The sequence below is a fragment of the Adiantum capillus-veneris genome, chromosome 6, assembly GCF_014529385.1.
Source record: "Adiantum capillus-veneris isolate H3 chromosome 6, ASM1452938v2, whole genome shotgun sequence".
Lineage (NCBI taxonomy): Eukaryota > Viridiplantae > Streptophyta > Polypodiopsida > Polypodiales > Pteridaceae > Adiantum > Adiantum capillus-veneris.
Window position 1 is genome coordinate 110,857,316 of NC_140936.1, and position 23,769 is coordinate 110,881,084.

The following is a 23,769-nucleotide window of genomic DNA, read 5'->3' on the forward strand; positions in this document are numbered from 1 at the left end:
GCACAAATAGTAGTCACTGTGCATACATGCACCATTTAAGCACTTTTATGTCCTTTGGAGGCACGTTTATCCTTTGATAAGAGAAAAAAGAGTATTCTTGTTGAAAAAGAGTTTGAAAATTCTTCAAATAGCCCTTCTAATTGTAGCTTCATTACAGTTTAATTAGAAGTGGGTTATACCTTACCTCACACAATACACGACTGAGTGTTGCCTTTGTGAGACACACACACACACACGCGCGGAGTTTGCCTTGGATTATCCAAGTGGCCCTCACCTGCAATCGCTCCTTCCCTTGCTCTTGTAAAGCTTTGAAAAGGTCCATTTTATTAAGGGATCTTATCTACAGTTGCAGGCATCCAAAAACATGAAGCCAATTGCTTTGATTGAAGGCACATAAATTCCTACTGTCATTAATGCCATAGGGGAAGTCGTGAAAGACCACCATATAGCCATTGCCTGGACACAAACACAGTTCCAACATAACCAAGAAAAATATCTTCATCCGCGTCCGAAATCAGAGCATAAAGCAAACCAAAAATTATTACACAAGAAGGGTGTTTTGCATCCAATGAAACCATCTTTGTTTGTACATGAAAAGCTCTTAAGATATGTACGAGCGTCGACTAAGAAATGTATAATTGGCACATTCATTAAAGAGACAGTTTGCTTTTCTAATTGACATTTGTTGATGAGACACATTCCTCTTCCATATGTGATAGAGAGATTGTGAAATTAAAGATACGACCTTACATACTGGTATTTCCTGTCTAACTTTTGTTAGAATCATGATCTCCACTCATAAGAACACTCCGACAGCTTTGTATTAGGCTGATGGAGTTCCGATAAAACCCTAGATTCATGTCTTTTCTTCATCCATCTATGGCTCACAGAACCGCAGACCTGTCTTTCTGGACATCTTTTATTTGTTGAGTCGAAGAATGCCAGATTAACTCACCGGGTGGTGCATGATACGATGCACGCGCGAAGATGGGCTTGTATTAAGTGGGAGGGAGATTAAAGAAGCCCGAGTGATTTCAACTGCTGTACATGCTCCGGTGGGAGGGGAGGTGGTGCCCAATCTGGGCTGAGCAATTCACCATCCAAATCTTCCACAACATATTCCTACAAGAAAAAAGTAGGCAATCCCTCAAGGTGCAGTTTACGCACAGTAAAAAATATCACACTTAAAACTCAGAAGCAGAAACCACAGACCAACAAAAAATTTTGGTACAGAGACCGCAAACACATTGACGTGTCACTTGATTCGGGGACTGATTTGTACGAAAAGGGATCGAAAACAGTTTTGAGGGTGTGTGGGCTTTTTAGCTTGCTTTAGCGAGCACATGTACATGCAGTGCAAGTCTTGAACTCCTTTGCAATTTCTTTATCGTATTCAAAGTACATAACCCATTCCCTCCCTTAGTATTACCCCTTTTGCACCCTCGGTACACTTCACCAAGTATATCACCACCATTTCACCCCTTGTTCAAATTTTTCAGTTGATTGCTAGTTTAAGCCCCGAATGCCACCTCCCTGCTGAGGCATAGAATCCTCTTGGAGCATAATCCAAGAGGTGATGTTTTAACTTAGAAGAAACCTGGGCTAGGGAATACATATATTATTAGATGCTCCTGCTAAATCTGTAATTCTGCTGAAATAAATGACGAAAGTACTGAAAGCTGACTTACTTTCGCAAGCATTCGCTTCGCCAAGATATGATAATGGCGCTGCCAGATTCGTTGCCCAACCATGGTTGCTACTAAAGCACTGTAAAAAATACCGACGATGGTGAAAAGAGCAAGAGCAACAAGGCCCATTATGAGAATTACAGGGGCCCCTGCTTCCCCAGCACCTCCAAGGCAAGTACTGCATTCTCCTGCTGTCCCGGCACAGCCTTCAATACAAGCTGAACAATCAGCCCACATGCAGAAAGTTCCTGAAAGATGGCAGTCCGCACATACCCTACCACCCCAAAAAAAAGACCTGCTTTAGACACTTGAACTTACATAAAGCAGTCAGCTATTTGACTGCAGAGATGGGAGGGTGTATGGTCCCAGTATAAACCAAAGCACAGCCTAAGTTAAGATCCACGAGACCACCACACCATCAGATTAAAGTGAAGAGCCTCAAATGCTCCAAACATTGTTCCACCCATTCAAAGATGACCACGACATGCACACCGAGCAAGTAAGATAGGGTTTAGGGTTTAGGGTTTGGTGTGTACAGTAAGTTGGCCAGGTAACAGAAAATTTTAAGCCTTTCGGAAGATGAATATACAAACAATCCAGAGCATAAAACATGAATGTTGCCCTCTTTTATTGTCATTTCACACTTGTCAAAAGGCCGTTCTAAGCATGCATCTACAGTTTACCCCATTTTTAATTACAAAGATGGGTATAGCTTGGAAAAAGTGACCTAAAACAAACAAAAAACATCTCTCTCTCTCTCTCTCTCTCTCTCTCTCTCTCTCTCTCTCAAGAAACTACACTTCATTTCTGGAGCTTAGCTTAAGGATGCAGAGAACAAACCCAGAATGACAACAGCAGAGGCAAAGCTCGCGGCATGGTTGTGCTAAGTCATTTCTCACTCTTCTGTCATAGCATGTTATCACACAACCAGAGAGTCCGAGCAGAGCAAAAAACAGAAGGGCACCTGCAGCAGCTTTCCCCTTGCACACGTTGGAAACTATCTTGATATAAAAGTTGAATACAACGCAGAAAAGAAGTGAAGGCATCAATACCACAAATATAGAAAAATCGAACTGGACTTTTGAAACCCCATAACAGAAGTAGCCAATCCTTCTGGTGATGGTCAATGCAGTATACTGAGTATGCTAATGAAACAATTATCTGCAAGAAGATGTTGCAGTAAGTGAATTGAAATTAATTTCAAACAAAGCTTAAAGGATAGATTCATTAATGCATTGAAAAGACATCTCTCAACTAGGTGTAGCTTTTCTTTTCCATTTGCTATAATTCCATTTGCAAGATGCCATAGTGGCCTTGTGTTTTGAAGGTTCATATTTCATTATTTTTTACACGACCAACATTTCATGTTCATTTTATCTTAAAAGCAGCTTCCAAAATGCTGAATGCAAACAAAATGCGCAAAGAATAGAGGAGGCAGCGAATCTGCAACAGCAGAGACTGAACTCTCTCTCTCTCTCTCTCTCTCTCTCTCTCTCTCTCTCTCTCTCTTGTGTGGTAGATTAGTTATGCCATTTCCCTCTTGAATAGCAGGTCTTGAGTAACTCTCCTCGTCGGATAGATCTTTAAGGTCTCTTGGGATAGTTTCCTACGACATTAAAATTCTTCTCTTCTCAGGTGTGTGTGTGGGTGTGTGCATTGTGTGCGCGCGCTAATAAAAAAAGAGGAAAATGGTAGAACCTTTCTATCACCCAAGTGTGGTAGGTTGGTTATGCCAATTCCCTCTTGAATAACAGGTCTTGAGTACTTGACCGCCATCCTTGAACTCCTTTCTCCCCTTCTTCTTTTCCAAGTTGTCGTACAAGCTAGTAGCAAGTGATTCTTCTTCTTGACAAGAATTGTACCAAAAGTGTGGGTATCACTGTCTAAATTGTCAAAGGCGGAAGAGCTTTCCGGCTTCGCTTGACTCTTGTTCATCCGGTATGCAGCAGTTGGAGTTGGCTTTGACAATTACAGGAGGATACTTCTATGATCTATCTCTAGAACCACTCCTTGTTTGATCACCCGACTTCTTTGGATGAGATTTAGAGGTGGAGCATGTGGTTCCAAACCCTTAGCCGACAATGACAACAATATGAGGAGGTTTTGATGGAGTGTGGACTTCTCCTATCTCCATGTTCTCTCCTTCCCCGGTGATAGTGTGGCCCTACACATTTGGCCATTCCTTTGCCCTTTTGCAAGCTTGTCAGTACCAGTTGTGGGACAGGTTTATGATCTCTTGTGAGCTCGTCGGTTGGAAGGTAGTCTTCATGTTTGACATCCCATTTGTTGAGATCCTTTGGATCACACGTTTGCATGTAGTGTCGACAATTAGTGGGGACATCTAGTTCCTACTCCCGCAATCAGCAACATTTGGATACTTCTTCCATACATCCCTTTGGAGAGCTCTAACCTTGGGGGCAGTCCTTCGGGTGCAGATTTGGCCACGGACGACAAGTATAGCAGGTTCTTTTGTTGCAGTTTTTTGCCCAGCTTTCTAGCATATTACAGATCAGCCCCAGCGTTCTTCACGAGCTTGTTCACCGAGCCAGTTCCTTTACTCTTCCTTTGAGTATTGGTATCATGTTGTGTGTTGGATATTGATTGCATAGTTAATCGTGGGTATGTTCTCTTCAGCACCAGTGGTAAGGACAGTTTTGGTACAGATTTTAAGGAAGCAAATTACAACAGTGGGAGTATATGTGATCTTTCAAGTCTCTATGCAGTTTGGCATATTGTATTGGATTGTACCTACCAGTTTGATCTTGGCAGATGCAAAGAGGTAACGGACATTTGGTTTGATATGAGGGAGTTTGCTTGAGTAGCTAGGTCCTTTCTGGACCACGACGGCTTCTTTTGCAAACATGATCCTCAAGTCACAACCTATCAGGTCTTTTTTTTCTTCGTAGTCCAAGTTTACCAATGGTGTGATTCTCTTTGGGTCTTGTGTTTCTTGAGATTTAGGTTTTGCTATTCACTTACAAAGGAAGCAGTTTTACTCCACGTTGTCTCAAATTTCTTTCTCGTGGTACTCGTTCTCTTTTCCCACGATTGAGCGGGAAGAGGGGCTTCCTATCTTGAGGGGAGCTCTCGGCTTTAGCTCTGGAGCTTTCAGTGACAGTGTTTGCTCTGTAGGGTTGAGTCAATTGTTACCTCAAAGTGTACTTCTGAGGATACTTCTCTTTCATAGGGGGCTTCTAGGTTATTATCTTCAATCGACTTCTGGAGCTCCATTCAACGGAGTAACATGCACGGTGTCTTCTAGTCCTTGGTTTCTTTGCCCATTTCTTGCGGCTTTGGATGGTGTGATTCAACCCACATTATAATTAGTATCTTGGCAGATGTTCTTCTTTAGCCATTTTTGGTGGTTGCTTCATCTTTCGAATTTGTCGTGTGATGGTTGCTCTTCCCAGTGCATCCGAGCAATAGTGCCTATGCCTTGTATTCCAGATTGATCCTTGGAGACTGCACCATTCAGGACACACTAACTTCCCTTATCCTTAGACTACAATGTTATTTCGTATAGGTGGATAGTGGTCCTTCTTGAACTAGGAACCAATTACACTTAGCCATGGCATACTTTGCATCTGGGAAGATGTTCTTCTTGGATCTCCCAGATTTGGTTTAAAGTTTCACATGTATATTTGTTTTCGAATTCACCTACCTCGCGTGATCCAGTTACACAGGTACAGACTCTTGGAGAATTTTGACAGTTATCCATGGTCAAGGTGTTCTCCCTTCATAGGGAGATGTGGAGCCAATTTGAGACAGTTTCCGCGGACTACTTCCTTTCAGTACCAGTGGTCCATGTGCAACGGGCAGGATTGACAATCTATTTGGTTGCTTTCTACAGCACTTTGTTTTTCTCTTATAGAGCTTGGGTGCAGAGTCTCTTGATCTTGCCAAAAGAGCCACAAGTGAAAGGTAGTGCCATCTGGGCTCACCCTGGACCATGGTGAAGAAAGGCCCAGGGCTCTAGAGTCGTAGGAACGCCTCTCTGCGCTCCCGCATGCGGTTAGAGCTTCCTTGAAGTCTCTCGACTGTCCCCTAGGAGTATGGATCAACTCCAACCAGAAGTCACCAACAGTCTCTGCCGGTAGGACAAGGCAAGCCTCGAAGATGCGGAAGCAACGAGCCTGCCAAATGTGTCACGTGACACATCCAACCCTATGTGTCCGTAGACAAGCTACTTCATAACAAGGGTTCCGTCAGTCCAATCAGTCTAGATTAGCAAGTGTTCTGGCACTTTTGTGAGTCTGCTCGCAGACCGTGCATGCCGAGGCACTTAGTGTAGATGCATATCCTCTGGTTGCACACATCATGATCATAAGCATTCCTATCACAATCCATCATAATCCTTCAGGGGAATTTTCCAGTGTATTTGACCTATTTTTCCTATTTTTGACATTTTTCGCTTATTATTTCAAGTGACTTTTGTTGGGAACTGAGTAGGGCAAATTGGGTAAGATAATATATAAGCAAACCAAGGCTAGCACTATTTGGCAAAAGAGAAGGAGAACAGGGGCCACAGGCAGCAGGTTCTCCCTCTCTCTCAGCAAGATCAACCCTTGGGCAATTTCCTCCAAGCAGGCATCCTCTAGCGTTTTCCTCAGTAAGACCTCATCGCCAAGACCTCCCAGCACCTAGCGTTTTTCAGCAAGGTATCATCGCCATCGACACCCTGCCCTTACCGTTTTCAGCAGGCTTCATCGCCACAAGTTTCCAGAACCCCTAGCGTTTTTCCACATGAGCTGCATAGCCTTTTCCCGGCATTTTCAGCAGTGCAAGAGCTTCAGCAAATCAGCCATCAAGCATCAAGAATTCAGCCATTCCGGATCAGTCAAACCAGCGTTTTTTTGGAGCATTTTCACGGCTGCAAATCAGCGTTTTTGTGGGCAGCAAAACAGCGTTTTTCAGCAGCAGCAGATTTCAGCCCCTGGCGTTTTTTGGACAGCAGAACAAGTGTACCCGCTTTCAGCCCTTGAATCGGTCTCGTCACCCCCGTCGACGACATCAACCTAACCTAGACTTGCATCAGTCACATGCATCCACTTTGTACCAGTTTGTGCAATCAATAGTAGACCACTCTCGCCAACGAGTGTGGGGCCTTCGGAGGAGGGTTTTACAACGTCTCTGGTGTCGTATTCTCTTCTCTCTCTATCTCTCAGTCTCACACACTCTCATGCACAGTGTCCATTCACTTTGTTAGTGATCATTGCACTCTCTCATTAAGAACGGAAGGCTCTCCCTTCCCTAAGAACAAAAGGAACCTTGAGCACATTATGGAGCACTCATCTTGAGAAAAGTACAACATTCATTCCGTTGCACCTTACATTGGTATCAGAGCTTTGGCAGTGTTTCGTATCACTCAAGGAAAGAACCACAAGAATCACAAAAAAAAAATAATTGCTTGTTGCAATCGCACGAACCCAAGTTCACTTGGGCGTGTCGATTCCTAATCATGTTTTTGAAGAGTGACAGAATCCCAAGAAAGAAGGGCTTGTCTAGCCTCCCCTTGTGCCTTTTTTCACTCATTGAGAGCGGACCGTGCACTTAGCGGCCAGCCAATCAACGTGAGGTGGGAAAAAGCAACCTTGGTGTGAGCGCAAGGCCGCCAAGGGGTGCGCCCGCAGAAAAGAGCAAAACTCGGGTGAAGAGAAGATCATTCTCAAACACAGATTGCAAGCAAAAGAAGAACCTCAAGAACCTCAAGACCCTCAAGAATCCAAGAACCCAAGTTCCTCGTGAACTTAAGAACCAAAGATCATAGTGCATGGTCATCACCCGAAGCGAAATGGATACTTCGCATACACGTGATGAGCATGAGAGAGGCGATGAAGAATTTTTCCCACCAGGAGGTTTTTCGACCTCCCCCTTCTCCATCTACGCAACGAGTTGTACAAAATCCTATGGAGGCGATGGTCAAGTTGATGTTGGACATGATGGCACAACAACAAGAAGCAAATCGAGTTGCGTTGGCACAACAACAAGAAGCGAATCGCGTTGTGCTGGCACAACAAGAAGCGACTTGCATTGCTTTGGAACGCGAGCGCGATGCACGAAAAGAAAGAAAAGCACAAAGAAAGGAGGAAGCCGAAGTAAGACGAGCGGCCTTAGAGGCCGATCGTGAGATTCAAAGAGACCTACGCACTCAAGAATTGGTTTGACAAGTTCTTGCCTCGAAGTCTGAACCAACCAAAGATATTGGTAGTTCCTCAAGTGGCGCAAGCCGGGATGCAGACTCCAACAACCCAGTCACAGAGAAGTTGACTTTCAGTAAGTATGATGGTAAGATGGATGCTACGGTTATTCATTCTTGGTTGCATCAATTTAATGCTTATTTTGCAACAACTAAGAAGACAAGAAATAGCAAGGTTTTGACGGCAGCTATGTACCTTACCGGTGATGCCATAAATTGGTACCACGCATGGCAAGAGGCACAGTTGGCCGCGCACCTAGAGGAAGCCAACGAATTCACGCCCCTTTCCTTTAGTTGGGCTGATTTCCAAGACAAGCTCAAGGCGCGGTTTATGCCACCTCAGTACCTAGCACGATTGAAGGACGATTGGCGCGCTCTCAAGAAAAATGGTATGCCGGTTATGTCTTTTTCTAATCGTGTTTTGCAACTCGGCACTCGATTACGCAAGTCGGATGCGGAGCGCAAGGAGACATTCCTTTATGGATTGGACGAGTATATCAAGTATGATGCAGAGGTACTTGATCCAATTGATCTCAACAAGGTGGTAGCAATTGCTCTCGCACAGGAAATGAAGCACAACAAGGGAAAGCTTAAGGAAAACAAAACTTCTCAAGGAACCCCTCAGGATTCTCAAACCACGCAGAATGATAAGAACGGTAAGAATGGTCACTCTTCTAGCCCATCTTCCTCTAATTCTTCGGAAAAAAACTCTAACAATGAATCTAAGGGTAAAGCTAAAGCACCTGCAAAACCTAAGCTAACTCCGGATGAAAAAGCTACACAAGGAATTATAGGAGGATACATCACGGCTGAAGAACAAATGATTTATGCTACGGAAGGTGAATGCTATCAATGTCACGTCAAGGGTCACATTAAGAAGGCTTGTCCTAAGACAGCCCCACCTAAAGAACCAAAGGCACCCACAGCAACCACAAGCACTTTAATGAACCAAGCCGAATCTTCTCTTGTCTCTGAAACACACATTTATGAGTCTCTCATGAAGTGTTATGGTCATGTAAAGGGTCGGTGTTTTATCATATTCTTTGATCCAAGCTGTATGCATGATGTAATTAGTGCCTCTCTTGTTGAGAGAGCCCGCCTAGAGGTTAGTCAGAAATCTCCTCTCGAGGTTTCTGGCTTTGCTCTTGGTATGGACTCTGTCATCACGAAAGAGTGCCTTGATGTGATGTTTACCGTTCAACAAGCTGCTTTCCGTATTTCTTGTGTCTCCTCTCAGGATGTGATATGCTTTTGGGCATAAGATGGTTTCGTAAGCATAACCCTCTCATTGATTGGGAGGCTAACACTCACATTAAATGCCAAAACTGACTCCCCCCTCATCATTCGTGCTGAGGAGGGCTTGCATTCTTTGCCTCTCATCTCTCATGTACAGGTAAAGCGCGAATTACGACGAGGAGCACAAGCGGCATTCATTTATGCCGCTCCAATTTCCCAGAGCATTCAAGGCTCAAGCTCCAGCCAAGTATTCAGATTTGTTTACCAAGTTTAAACATCTCTTTTTGCAGGATGATCTTCCACCCTGTCTCCCACCCGAGTGGCCGGAGGACCATCGCATCGAGCTTTTGGAGGGGGCACAGCCTGTCAGTAAGGCTCCCTATCGTTTGAACAAGACACAGGAGGAAGAGTTAGAGCAACAACTCACGGAGTTGGTGGCTAGAGGATTCATACGTCCTAGTGTAAGTCCTTTTGTTGTTCCTATTTTGTTTGTTCGCAAGAAGGATGGTTCGTCTCGTTTGTGTGTTGATAAAAGGGCATTGAACAAGATGACCGTCAAGAACAAGTTTCCGATGCCTCGCATTGAGTATATCCTGGATAGGCTCAATGGGGCAAAGGTTTTCAGCAAGGTCGATCTCAAGAGTGGATACCATCAAGTACGAGTATTCAAAGGCGACATCTTCAAGACCGCTTTTCACACGGAGCGAGGGCAATGGGAGTATATTGTTATGCCTTTTGGATTGACACGTACCGTGCGTACATTTAATCGTCCAATGATAGGTCGTTTCGGCGACATGGTCGGTGTATCTGTGTTTATCTTTTTAGATGATATTCTCATTTTCTCTGCATCGTGGGAACAACATGAAAGGGATGTCGAAAGGGTACCAACCCGTTTGGATGAGTGTCAGTTGTACATTGCAGCTAAGAAGTCTAAATTTTTTCTTACTGAAGTCACTTATGTGGGTTATATTATTTCTGCAAAAGGCGTCAAGCTAGATCCCGCAAAGGTGGAACAGGTTCGTAATTGGGATTTGCCCAAAACTACGTATGATGTGCATTCTTTTCTTGATTTATGTCAAGCATATAGTACGCACATAGAGAATTTTGAACGCATTGCTGCACCTATGACTGATGTTTTGAAAGGGGTAAAGACTCGCCGTCAGCGCGTAGACTTGCCCGAAGCAACCATTGAGGCTTTCGCAGCTCTCAAGGTTGCGGTGACAGAAGCACCGTGTCTTATCCTTGCCTCTTGGGATGATCCCTTTGAGGTATGGACGGATGCGAGCAATGTCGCCATAGGCGCTGTGCTTCAGCAGCATGGTCGTCCTGTAGCTTTCCTTAGCCGGAAGCTCAATAGTGCGAAAAAGAATTATTCAATTTATGATAAAGAACTTTTGTCTGTCATTCACTCTCTTAAGCATTGGAAGCATTTTCTTTATGGTAGAGAGTTTACAGTTCGATAGATCATCAAGCCCTCAAGTGGCTCCAGTCTATGCCTAGTGCACATTGAAGTGATCGCCAAGCACGGTGGTCACAATTTTTTGAGCAATTTGGAGGTTTGATTGAGTATGTGCCTGGAAAAGCTAACCCCTCTTGAGTCAAGATCCACTTTTTCTATTCAGGGTGTGTCTTTCGACAGCATGAAGAATCAGTATGCAGATTCCGAGTTTGGTAAGAATTGGTTGCAGGCTCTTGCTTCCCAAGGGCCAAGCAACTATCTCATTTGTGATGATTTGTTGTATTTTTGTCAACGTTTATGTGTGTTGCCCTCTGTCAGGCCAACCATATCGCATGATGCACACGATTCTCTCACGAGTCGGCACAGGAGAATGAACACCACTTTGGAAAAAATAGAAAGATTCTTTTATTGGCCTAAAATGCGGAAGGATGTGTTTCGTTATCACACACTGCACTATATGTCAAAAGGTAAAAGCTCCTCGAGATAAGCAGCAAGGCCTCTTACTTCCGCTGCCTATTCTCGATGGACCTTTTCAAGATATTTCCATGGATTTTGTGACTAACCTTCCACTAAGTTTGCATTCAAGGAACACTCAATGTTTGACAATTGTCGATCGTTTCAGCAAGTTTTGCATGTTGATTCCTTGTAAAGCCACAGTTACTGCACAAGATGTAGCACGGTTGTTCATTAAGCATTGGTACCCCCTCTGTGGTTTGCCAAAATCAATGGTTTCAGATAGGGATGTTAAGTTCACGTCCAATTTTTGGCACGCACTCTTTGAAAATTTTGGCACTAAGTTGAATTTTTTATCGGCTTTTCATCCACAATCAGATGGTCAAACAAAGATTTACAATCAATTGGCTTTTGATGTTTGAAAGTCATATGTGCATGATCAGCAATCTCAGTGGGAGCTCTATCTCCCATTGGTCCAGGCTATTTTGAATGACTCTTTTTCTTCTGCCATTGGTCGAACTCCGTATGAGGCAGCTTTTGGCCGTCCGTTCCAGTAACTTTTGACTCGCTCGGTCAGTCAAATGCCTGATGCCAATGCTGAAAGTCAGTCATTGGATAAGATTTCTGAGAGTGTGAAGCTTCGGCTAAGCAAGGCTCAGGAATCTTATTCACGGCAGCTAACAAGAATCGTCAGGATGTTTCAATCAAGGAAGGGGATTGGGTGTATTTAAGAATCATGAAGCAACGCCTTAAGCAAGTTGGAAAGAAGTGTCCAAAGTTGTCTTTTCGTATGTATGGTCCATTTCCATTCATTAAAAAGATAAATGAGGTTTCAATGAAATTGCACTTGCCTAATTCATGGTCAATGCACAACGTTTTCAATGTTTCTTGGTTGAAAGTGTTTCAGGGAACACCTCCAAAGGACATTTCGGAAGAAGAAGAACCAGAGATCATCGATGAAGCTGAAGTCATGGCGCCGGAGCAAGTGTTGTTGCATCGGTTTCGACATGGTTCAAAAAAGCAAGTGAGACAATACTTCTTGAAGTTCAAGGATCGAGGAACCCACGAAGTGGTGTGGGTCAACGAAGAGTTTTTCAAGGATTATCCAGAGTTGTTGGCAGACTACAAGGAAGCCATGCAGCTCGGTACCAGTACCTCACTTTAAAAAGGAGGGGATGTCACGTGACACAACCAACCCTATGTGTCCTTGGACAAGCTACTTTATACCAAGGGTTCCGTCAGTCCAGTCAGTCTAGATTAGCAAGTGTTCTGACACTTTCGTGAGTCTGTTCGCAGACCGTGTATGCCCAGGTACTTAGTGTAGATGAATATCCTCATGTTGCATACATCATAATCATAAGCATTCCCATCAGAATCCTTCAGGGGAATTTTTTAGTGTATTTGACCTATTTTCCCTTTTTTTGACATTTTTCACTTATTATTTTAAGTGACTTTTGTTGGGAACCGAGTAGGGCAAATTGGGTAAGATAATATATAAGCAAACCAAGGCTAGCACTAATTGGCAGAAGAGAAGGAGAACACAGGCCACAGGCAACAGGTTCCCCCTCTCTCTCGGCAAGACCAACCCTTGGGCGATTTCCTCCAAGCAAGCATCCTCTAGAGTTTTCATCAGCAAGACCTCATCGCCAAGACCTCCCAGCACCTAGCGTTTTTCAGCAAGGTATCATCGCCATCAACACCCGCCCTTAGCGTTTTTAGCAGGCTTCATCGCCACAAGTTTCCAGAACCCCCAGCACATCAGCCGCATAGCTTTTTCCCGGCATTTTCAGCAGTGCAAGAACTTCAGCAAATCAGCGATCAAGCATCAAGAATTCAGCCATTCAGGATCAATCAAACCAGCGTTTTTTTGGAGCATTTTCTGGGCAGCAAAACAGCGTTTTTCAGCAGCAGCAGATTACAGCCCTTGGCGTTTTTTGGACAGCAGAACAAGTGTACCCGCTTTCAGCCCTTGAATCGGTCTCGTCACTAAAACCGGCCCGTAGGGCGGTAGGCGTTGGCTTTCACCCGAAATTCTTTACTTTATACACACACACAGAGCACTTTGCAAAGAGAACCAGCGACGGGAATTAACACTTGAATACACACACGGCTCGGAAGCTAGAATGCTCCGAGCAGACGCCGACAACCTGTAGGCCCCAAAATTGGCGCCCCTTTCGGTATTTCTTTATTCTTTAGGAGGGTAAATTACAAGGTAAGGTCCTGGGAATCCTTCACGTGTATCCACCTAGATACCATTTGATTTGGCCAAATTTCGGCAACATAACAACCCCAAAACTTGCGCGAAACCAATTCCCTTGCTGGAACTCGCTTGCACTGACATATACCCTCTGATTCCTGTCCAAAAACAGTAAATCCAGCACGCTGTATTTACTGGTTTTTGCCCTGTTTTCAGCCCCAAACAGTCCCCTAACTGTCCTTTGTCAGTGGGGCACAATTCCCAATGATCCTGGCGTCCGTATGGCTGAAAAACAGTAAATATACAGCGCATACACAGCGCTGATTTTGCACCTGTATGGTGAGGTTATGACCCTCACCAGTGCCTGCTTTGGAGCAGCAGCTAGCTACCCCTGTTCCTGCTCAAGGAGGCTCTTGCCTCAGCACAAAAGCATGAACCCACACAACTGTACATCAGTCAAATGAGGAGCCCTCTTGTGGGGCATCAAATAACTGCACGTAGGGGAGAGAGAGAGCAGTGTGTAGTGTGCAGGCATCACTCCTAGCACCACACTGTACATGAGAGGGAAAGGAAGCACTCCATAGCTCTTAACCTGTGACAGGTTGCAAATGAGGCCTCTCCCAGCATAAAAATCAGCGCCCATTTTTCTGCAAGAGGAAAGTTCACCAAAATGTGACACTTGGCGCATTTTCAAGCATTTTCCCGTTTCGGGTTCGCCGCTTAAAAATATCCCAACCGACGCGTCAGTTGACTTCGCGGCAGAGTTATAAAGTGTTCCCCTAGTCATACCGGAGATAATGACGCGAACACATTTCACAGCCCAAAATAGCAATTCCCTAAATTTTAGGAGATGCTTCCGTTGGGCTCCCACTGGTCTTCTGACCATCTATCCTCATTGGGACCGCATCCAAAAGTGCAATGTGGCCCAACTGTCGGATACTTTTTGTTGGTATTCCCACCTTGACTTTACGCCTTAATTGAGTTCACTTCCTAGTATCCACCAACTTGCTAAGTGCGACGGGGGGACCTATATGATCTTGCTCTGAGCCTAGACATCCTCTTACCATACGAATTCCAGTGCCGACCACTTCCCGTCTGCGGGTGAATCTACCGTTCACATTGGCCATACAATGTCCGACCGTTTGCTACTTCAAAAAGAGGGTCTTAAACAAATAAAATAAACCCCATTGGAAAGAAACCAACAACCAAGGTTAGCAGTTGCCACATCTCTGTGACATGGTTAATAACTGCCACGTCCTCGTGACATACCCCCCTCTTGAAATCGCAAACGTCCTCGATTGCATACCATAAATACACGCCACTGATGATCTTGTGGTATTAACACTCTTTTATCATCGCATGTATCCGCAAGAAAGATCGTAACATACATAGATACAAATGACTTAATGAGGCCTTCATACTTTTGCCATTTCCATCTATGGCACTGAATTCATATGTACATTTGATGTACTAGCTCTATCATTACCCCTCCTTTGCACACGTTGGGTTGGGGCATAATTAGGCTGTAACCCAAAGGCTTCAAGGTAAAGCTGCAATACATTTGGTGACTCTGACAGTTCATGCTCTTCCATCCACTTTGCATCCATAGGCGGATAGTTCTTGAACTTCACCAAATAGCGTCTTGCAACTTGTCCTTTAACTTTTCTGTCCTTATGTGCCAAAACTTGCTCAGGTACCAGGATCTCATCAAGTTCCTCAACTTCGGGCTGATCCTCAATTGGCATATCTTCTGGCACATCACCCACGAAGGGTCTTAGAAGACTCACGTGAAACGCATTATGAATCTTCCATGCATCAGGCAATTTCAACCTGTAAGCCACATCGCTGATCTTGTCAAGCAATTGAAAAGGCCCATAGTATCGCATGCTGAGCTTAGGAAACAGCCGTTCCTTGCCCTTCATCTTCTTTAACCTTGCCTTTTCGAACCTTAAAAGAACCCAATCACCAGGTGATAGTAACAATTCACGACGGTGACGATCAGCAGCCTTTTTCTGTTTTGCCTGAGTCTTCTCCAAGGCAACTTTAATCTTCTTATACATCTCATCCATGTTCTCAACATATCGATCTGCCTCAAAGATCTTGTCCTTTGTGTGCAAAATGGGAGGAACCTTTTTGCCGCCTTCAACAATTTCAAAAGGTGCTTTGCCAGTAGACGAATGCACCGTATTATTGTACGCATACTCAAGCATAGGCAAATACTGTTCCCACTTGCCCTTATTATCTGACACATAGCATTTCAGCAGATCTAAGACAGTAGAATTAGCCTCTTCTGACTGTCCATCAGTTTGTGGATGAAACGAAGACGAGAACTTGAGCGTAGTACCCATGTTCTCAAACAATCCTCTCCAGAACAAACTGGTCATGCGAGGATCACGATCACTGATAATCGATTGTGGCATACCATGGTACTTAAACACATTGTACATGAACAAGCGTGCCATCTGATCAGATTTTATCTTCTTCCTGACAGGGATAAAATGGGCCTGCTTGCTGAACCTGCAAATAATGGTCCATATACCATCATTCCCTGTTGGCGTCCTTGGAAGATCAAAGATAAAGTCCATAGCAATGCTTTCCCATGGCTTATCCGGAATCGGCAGTGGTTGTAACAACCCTGGTGCCTTTTGCCTGTCAAACTTGACCTTTTGGCAAACTATGCATGCTCGCACAAAGGCATCCACATCTCTCCTCAAGGTAGGCCAATAGAAGAACGTCTCTACCGCTTTAACTGTTGCATCAATGCCACGATGCCCTGCATACGGTGGGACATGACTCTCTTCCATGACCTTTTGCCGCACTGGCCTAATGACACAAAGTCTGCCATGCATCATCATAAAACCATCTCTGAGGAGGTAGTGCTCGTGATGTTGCCCCTCTTGTAACTGTTCAAAGATCCTTGCAAAATCTTCATCAGCAGTATATTGTTCCTTCATGTCATCTAACTCATGATGATAAGGAATTGACACAGCTGAAATTTGTGGCTTTCTTGATAACGCATCAGCCACAACATTCTTCTTGCCTTCCACATGCATAATCTGGAAGTGGAACATGGAAAGAATGTTTGCCCATCGCATATGCTTTTCGGATAACTTTGACTGTGTCAAGAAGTATCGCAAGGTCTGATGATCTGTTTGGACAACAAAATCAGCACCTAAGAGGTAGTGCTTCCAGCTAGAAAGCGCATGAATCACGGCCAAGAGCTCTTTCTCATAGACTTGCATAGTCCTCTCTGGCCCTTGCAAAATTCGGCTTTCATAGGCTACTACCCGTCCATCTTGCATTAGCACTGCTCCGATGCTACTGCCACACGCGTCACACTAGACCACAAATGACTTCCTGAGATCTGGCAAAACAATAACTGGATCTGAAGTCAACTTTTCCTTTAAGAGACTAAAAGCTGAAATCTCTTTTTGGGTCCATCTGAAAGTGACCTCTTTCTTTTGCAATGCGTGAAGAGGCGATGCTATCTCTGCAAAATTTCTGATAAACCTTCTATAGTAGGAACACAATCCCAAGAAGCTTCTGACATCGTGCACAGTCTTCAAGTCTGGCCATGTCTTGATAGCTTCGACCTTTGCGGGATCCATTCTAACACCATCCTTTGAGACTATGTGGCCCAGAAAGTGGATCTCTTTGAGGAAGAATTCACTTTTCTTAGGATTGACAAGTAACCTGTGACTGCGCAGCTCTTCGAACACAATGGTCAAGTGACGCCTATGCTCCTCTTCATTCTTCGAATACACAATCATGTCATCGAAAAATGTTCCAACAAACTGTTGATGCGAGCGGAAAATCCGGTCCATCATTCTGTTGAACGTGGCAGGAGCATTTGTTAGCCCAAACGGCATCACTAGAAACTCATAAAGACCAAATGTCGTTCTAAACGCAGTCTTGTGCACATCCTCTGGGCTTATACGAATCTGATGGTACCCACTCTTCAAGTCTATCCTGCTGAAAATTGTAGCACCCTCTAAACGATCGAGAATATCATCAATGCGAGGAATAGGAAACCTATTCTTGATGGTATTCTTATTCAACGCACGGTAATCAATACACATGCGCCATGAGCCGTCCTTCTTCTGCACTAGGAGCACTGGGGAGCAAAAGGGTGAAGAACTAGGCTGAATCAGCCCCTTCTCTAATAACTCCTCAACCTGGCCCATAATCTCTTTCTGCTGCGCCGCACTAACCCTGTAGGGAGGTCTATTTGGTGGGCTACACCCTGGCACCAAATCTATCCGATGGTCCTCAGGTCTCTCTGGCGGCAATTACGACGGTAATGAATCAGAAAAACAGTCACTAAACTTTTGCAAAAATGATGACCTTTCTTTATCTAACACAGATAAATTTGATTGATCCCTATCTGAGACATCACGTGCAAAAATCAAGTACACAGAAAGATGATTCTTTATTACAGAAGTGATAGCAGAAGCAGATACAACAGGGACTGACTCTCCTTTAAGCTTTACATCAAAGATGTGAGTTTTGCCCCTATGCTGTACAGTGATCTTTTTGTTGTAAGCATCCAAGACTTCATGCACTCGGAACATCCACGGGATCCCCAACAAGGCGTCACAACCTTCCAGCGGCATGATGTAAAACTCTTCAGTGTCCACATACGACTGAATATGCAGACGCAGTTTTCCAATGATGGGAGTAACACACTCTGAGTGGCCAGGACATGCCAACCTTGCCTCTGCGGTGTACCCCATCTCTTCAGCTCTGATGCCGAGCTTCAAAGCTAACTCTGGTGAGATAAAGTTGGCTTTGGCACCTGGATCAAAGAAGATGAGTGCCATCTGATCCCTAACTTTACCCCATGCCCTGCATAACTCACTGGCATCTGTGCTGGGCCTGTCACCCACCATGTCTGGCACTAAACCTGCCATGGGTTTTGGCTTCTTGCCTTTCTGGTCTTCTTTATCCTCTGAGTCAGCTGGCCTTTTCCTTTGTGGACAATTGATAGAAATATGATCAGGCTGCTCGCATATAAAGCATTTGTTCTCAGCCATTAGGACCTTCTTTTCCTCGAGCGACTTGCGCACAAAAGGCTTCCTTTTCTGTTTCTTTGCCTGCGCTCCAGAAGTCCCAGCTGAATCCTTGTCTTTGGTGGCCTGTTCAGACCCCTATGACGCATCAGGAGCCGTTTTCACAAAGGGCTTCTTCGCTGAATTTTTCTTTTGCTGCCCTCCTTTATCACTGCTCGGAAATCCACTGTCCTCTCCTTTCAACAGGGCAAGACCAGTGTTCGCAACTTCCATAAGCTGAGTAAGGGTAGCCACTCTGTTCTTTGTACAGTAATCGCGAAGCCCTTTAGGCAGCCCACAACAATACTTCTCTATCTGCTCTGTCAATGGCACAAATCTGTAGGAGGTCACTGAGAGTAATGCTTTACAGAACCTCCTATTGTACTCCAGCAAGCTCTTGCATGAAGCTGCCGTAAGCTGGTGCCAATCTGTCAGGACATAGGCTTAAAATTCATTTGATAGCCAAGCAGATGCAAACATTTGCTTGAAGTAAACCCAAGTGGCGGGTGCCTGTCCTTGCATTAACAATGTCGTCCACCATGTAAGCACATTGTCCTTTAAGAAAGTGGCAGCTTTCCTAACCTTCGAGGCCTCAGTAAAATTCCCTCCCGCATAAGCTGTATCAAACTGCTGGAGGAAAGTAAGTGCCTTGGTCTTGTCCTCGAAACCACTGAAGGTACTGAACTTTACTGCTGCACCACCTTCTTTGTAAGCCTTCGGCTTCTCTAGTGCCCCCAAATTGTCATACGGAATGGTCTGCAACATGGGCACTGTAGTAGGCATGATCGGCACGTGTTGGCCATTCACAATTTGCGTCGGAGGTGCAATATCTGGCTGCTGTCCAGAAAAACCAGCCATGCTAAAATGACCCTGTGGCACCCCAAACTGGCCCTGGTTGCCGTGGAAACCTTGCTGCATGCCGATAGTACCATACATGGGGTTTGGCATGATGCCTTGCATACCCCCGAACACTGTTCCTGGCATGTACGGCTGACTTCCTGACGCATAACCAGCCATACTTTGGAACACTGATCCACCCCCGAAATACCCAGGATGTACCGTGGGTGGTGGAAAAACTGAGTGCATAGCCTGGTATCCAACTCCCTATCCATTCAAGACAGCATGCTGGCTCTGAAAGGTGGCGGGCTGAACTGGCATAACCTGTGGAATAGGCGTTCTAGCCACCTGTTCAAGCACGGGAGGAACCTGCTTTGGAGCCCTCGACTCCGCAACATGCGAGTGTTCCCTTTCCTCCTGCGCCTCATGAAGTACCTGGGCTTGAGCTTCAACAAGCTCCGTACGCGGCGTAGGTTGCCTATTTTGCTGTTGCACTGGTGGCGCTTGCAAGAATTCCATAAACCTCGGATTCTGCACCAGCTGCGAAAAGACATTCACCGCGGCAACTAACTGAGTCTTAAACGCATCATCCTCAAGTTGCCCTGTCATAAAGCCCTGTACTACTGGAGGGACATTCACGTTGACAGTAGGTACAGACTGACGTGGCCATGAGCTCTCGCCAATCTCAAAAACCATAGGAATCTCCTGCCTGTCCTTTGGAGAGGAACCCTCTTCCATAATTCCCTTCCCCTTGTCGGCCATAGTGTAATCCCCGTGTTCTTGCACTGTGTGTCTTTACCCTGAACAATCCAGGCTCACTCTTTGAAGAAAAAGTGATTGATGTCCCGACAACGGAACCATGAAACCGGCCCGTAGGGTGGTAGGCGTTGGCTTTCACCCGAAATTCTTTACTTTATACACACACACAGAGCACTTTGCAAAGAGAACCGGCGACGGGAATTAACACTTGAATACACACACGGCTCGGAAGCTAGAATGCTCCGAGCAGACGCCGACAACCTGTAGGCCCCAAAATTGGCGCCCCTTTCGGTATTTCTTTATTCTTTAGGAGGGTAAATTACAAGGTAAGGTCCTGGGAATCCTTCACGTGTATCCACCTAGATACCATTTGATTTGGCCAAATTTCGGCAGCATAACCGTCCCAAAACTTGCGCGAAACCAATTCCCCTGTTGGAACTCGCTTGCACTGACATATACCCTCTGATTCCTGTCCAAAAACAGTAAATTCAGCACGCTGTATTTACTGGTTTTTGCCCTGTTTTCAGCCCCAAACAGTCCCCTAATTGTCCTCTGTCAGTGGGGCACGATTCCCAATGATCCTGGCGTCCGTATGGCTGAAAAACAGTAAATATACAGCGCATACACAGCGCTGATTTTGCACCTGTATGGTGAGGTTATGACCCTCACCAGTGCCTGCTTTGGAGCAGCAGCTAGCTACCCCTGTTCCTGCTCAAGGAGGCTCTTGCCTCAGCACAAAAGCATGAACCCACACAACTGTACATCAGTCAAATGAGGAGCCCTCTTGTGGGGCATCACATAACTGCACGTAGGGGAGAGAGAGAGCAGTGTGTAGTGTGCAGGCATCACTCCTAGCACCACACTGTACATGAGAGGGAAAGGAAGCACTCCATAGCTCTTAACCTGTGACAGGTTGCAAATGAGGCCTCTCTCAGCATAAAAATCAGCGCCCATTTTTCTGCAAGAGGAAAGTTCACCAAAATGTGACACTTGGCGCATTTTCAAGCATTTTCCCGTTTCTGGTTCGCCGCTTAAAAATATCCCAACCGACGCGTCAGTTGACTTCGCGGCAGAGTTATAAAGTGTTCCCCTAGTCATACCGGAGATAATGACGCGAACACATTTCACAGCCCAAAATAGCAATTCCCTAAATTTTAGGAGATGCTTCCGTTGGGCTCCCACTGGTCTTCTGACCATCTATCCTCATTGGGACCGCATCCAAAAGTGCAATGTGGCCCAACTGTCGGATACTTTTTGTTGGTATTCCCACCTTGACTTTACGCCTTAATTGAGTTCACTTCCTAGTATCCACCAACTTGCTAAGTGCGACGGGGGGACCTATATGATCTTGCTCTGAGCCTAGACATCCTCTTACCATACGAATTCCAGTGCCGACCACTTCCCGTCTGTGGGTGAATCTACTGTTCACATTGGCCATACAATGTCCTACCGTTTGCTACTTCAAAAAGAGGGTCTTAAACAAATAAAATAAACCCCATTGGAAAGAAACCAACAACCAAGGTTAGCAGTTGCCACATCTCTGTGACATGGTTAATAACTGCCACGTCCTCGTGATAGTCACCCCCGTCGACGACATCAACCTAGCCTAGACTTGCATCAGTCACATGCATCCACTTTGTACTAGTTTGTGCAATCAATAGTAGACCACTCTCGCCAACGAGAGTGGGGCCTTCGGAGGAGGGTTTTACGTCGTCTCAGGTGTATTATTCTCTTCTCTCTCTATCTCTCAGTCTCACACACTCTCATGCACAGTGTCCATTCACTTTGTTAGTGATCATTGCACTCTCTCATTAAGGACGGAAGGCTCTCCCTTCCCTAAGAACAAAAGGAACCTTGAGCACATTATGGAGCACTCACCTTGAGAAAAGTACAACATTCATTCCGCTGCACCTTACAAAATGAACCAGAGTGTCAAGCCACAGACGAGCTCCCAACACACCTCTCATTGCACTACTCCTAGGAGGTAAGCTCTGTAGCAGGCTGGAGTGTAGGACGACCCCCCTGGATGCACTGGAAAATTCCCCTGATGGAATCTGATTGATTCTGATGGGAATATTGATGATCATGCTGTGTGCAACCAGAGGATATGCATCTACACTAAGTGACTGGGCATCCACGGTCTACGAATAGACTCACCAAAGTGCCAGATCACTTCTAATCTAGACTGACTGGACTGACTGAACCCTTGTCATGTTGTAGCTTGTCCACGGACACATAGGGTTGGATGTGTCACGTGACATCATGCGAAGTATCCATTCCACTTCGGGTGATGACCATCCACTGAAGTCTTGGGTTCTTAAGTTCACGAGGAACTTGGGTTCTTGTGGGTCTTGGTTCTTGGGGTCTTGAGGGTCTTGGTTCTTGGGTGCATGAGGATAAACACTGAATGAAGGTGCATGAGACTGAGAGATAGAGAGAGAAGAATACAACACCAGAATGTTGTCAAACCCTCCTCCGAAGGCCCCACTCTCTATCGCGAGAGCGGTCTACTATTGATTGCACAAATCTCTACAATGCTTTGGACTTGCCAACGATGTCGACGACGACGAGGACGACGACGAGACGGGCTGAAATCTGAAAATGCTAAGGGCTGAAATCTGCAAATCTTTATCTGCTGAATTCTGACTCTATGTCGATGACGATGTCTATGGCAATGATGCGACGACGACGTGCTCAAAACGCAGATGCTGAAATCTGCGTTTTCCGGGCTGAAACTGCAAACTTCGATGGATCTGACCGTGCGGTGAGGATCTACTGCGGGAAGGTGAGATCTGCGAGGTTCCGAGGTTCTACTGCGAATTCTAACTGCTGAAAACTGAAAACGCTGGTCTACTTGTTGGTTCTGTCGCGAAGATCTGCAAAACGCTGGAATGCCAGGCTGATGCAAAAATGCTAGGGCTGAAAACTGTCTCCTTGCAAAAACGCTAGGGCTTTTGCTCGTTCTGCTGTCGAAGGTTGTCTTGCAAATGCAAAACGCTAGGCATTGCTCGAGCCTGGGGTGTCCTGTTGAGAAGGTGCCTGTTGAACCGAAGCTCCTGCTGCCTCTTCTGTCCATAGGTACTAGCGCTAGGTTTCTTTATATACTTGCTTGATAAAATTGCCCTACCTACTTCCCAACAAAAGTCACTTAAAAATAATAAGTGAAAAATGTCAAAAATAGGGAAAATAGGTCTATGCACTGTAGAAATGCTCTTGATGGGTTTTGATGGAAATCGATTGATCATGTTGTGTGCAACCAAAGGATATGCATCTAATCTAAGTGTCTGGACATGCACGGTCTGCGAATAGACTCACAAAAGTGCCAGATCACTTCCTATTCTAGACTGACTTGATTGAACTGAACCCTGGTCATGTTGTAGCTTGTCCACGTACGCATAGGGTTAACCATATGTGCACGTGACAGATGTCGAGAAATTTCAAGTTTTAATCTGCGAGGGTTTCTGTGGCAAGCCTTTCAGGATACCCCACTTTGCCAGAAGTTGCAATCTGAAGGAAGATGTCTGAAGGCATGTAACTTCGGGAAAAAACATTTTCTTGAAAGCTTGCCAAGTCCTTGGAGTGTGCAGCTTGGTAGCTATATGCATCCACCACTGCATGGCACTGCCTCTGAGAAAAACAGCGGCTTGAAAAAAATCCTTGATCCTTCTTTGCAAGTGATCTTAATGGCTTATGTCCTGTAAGACACAACGATGAAGATGGGAGCGCGCCTGATGCGCGATGAAGTAAGGGTGAGTGTGGCTAATAAGTCTGGGGTCAGGACACAAAGGTACTTCAAATAAAATTCCGATAGACTTTGGAGCGCCGGTTTGCTATGTCTGCTCTTTGGTGGCAGCGGTATGCTTTCAAAAAAGCACATGCCTGAAGCTCTGCTACCA

The 23,769-nt window shown here is 45.2% G+C and overlaps 1 protein-coding gene across 2 annotated transcripts in view; it reads right to left on the reverse strand.

Annotated features, from left to right (window-relative positions):
- Positions 1–522: 522 nt before the first annotated feature.
- Positions 523–23,769, reverse strand: part of LOC147456085 (RING/FYVE/PHD zinc finger superfamily protein) — a 30,241-nt gene continuing 6,994 nt past the window's right edge. The window contains exons 4-7 of one of the 2 annotated variants that reach the window (XM_086514648.1): positions 2,741–2,849; positions 2,529–2,661; positions 1,689–1,962; positions 523–1,122 (exon numbers count right to left, since the gene is read on the reverse strand). In XM_086514648.1, the coding sequence (XP_086370774.1) occupies positions 1,015–1,122; positions 1,689–1,962; positions 2,529–2,661; positions 2,741–2,849 (624 nt within the window). In that variant the 3' untranslated portion in view covers positions 523–1,014. The remainder of the gene's footprint in view (positions 1,123–1,688; positions 1,963–2,528; positions 2,662–2,740; positions 2,850–23,769) is intronic. The other variant, XM_086514649.1, reaches the window with a different exon arrangement.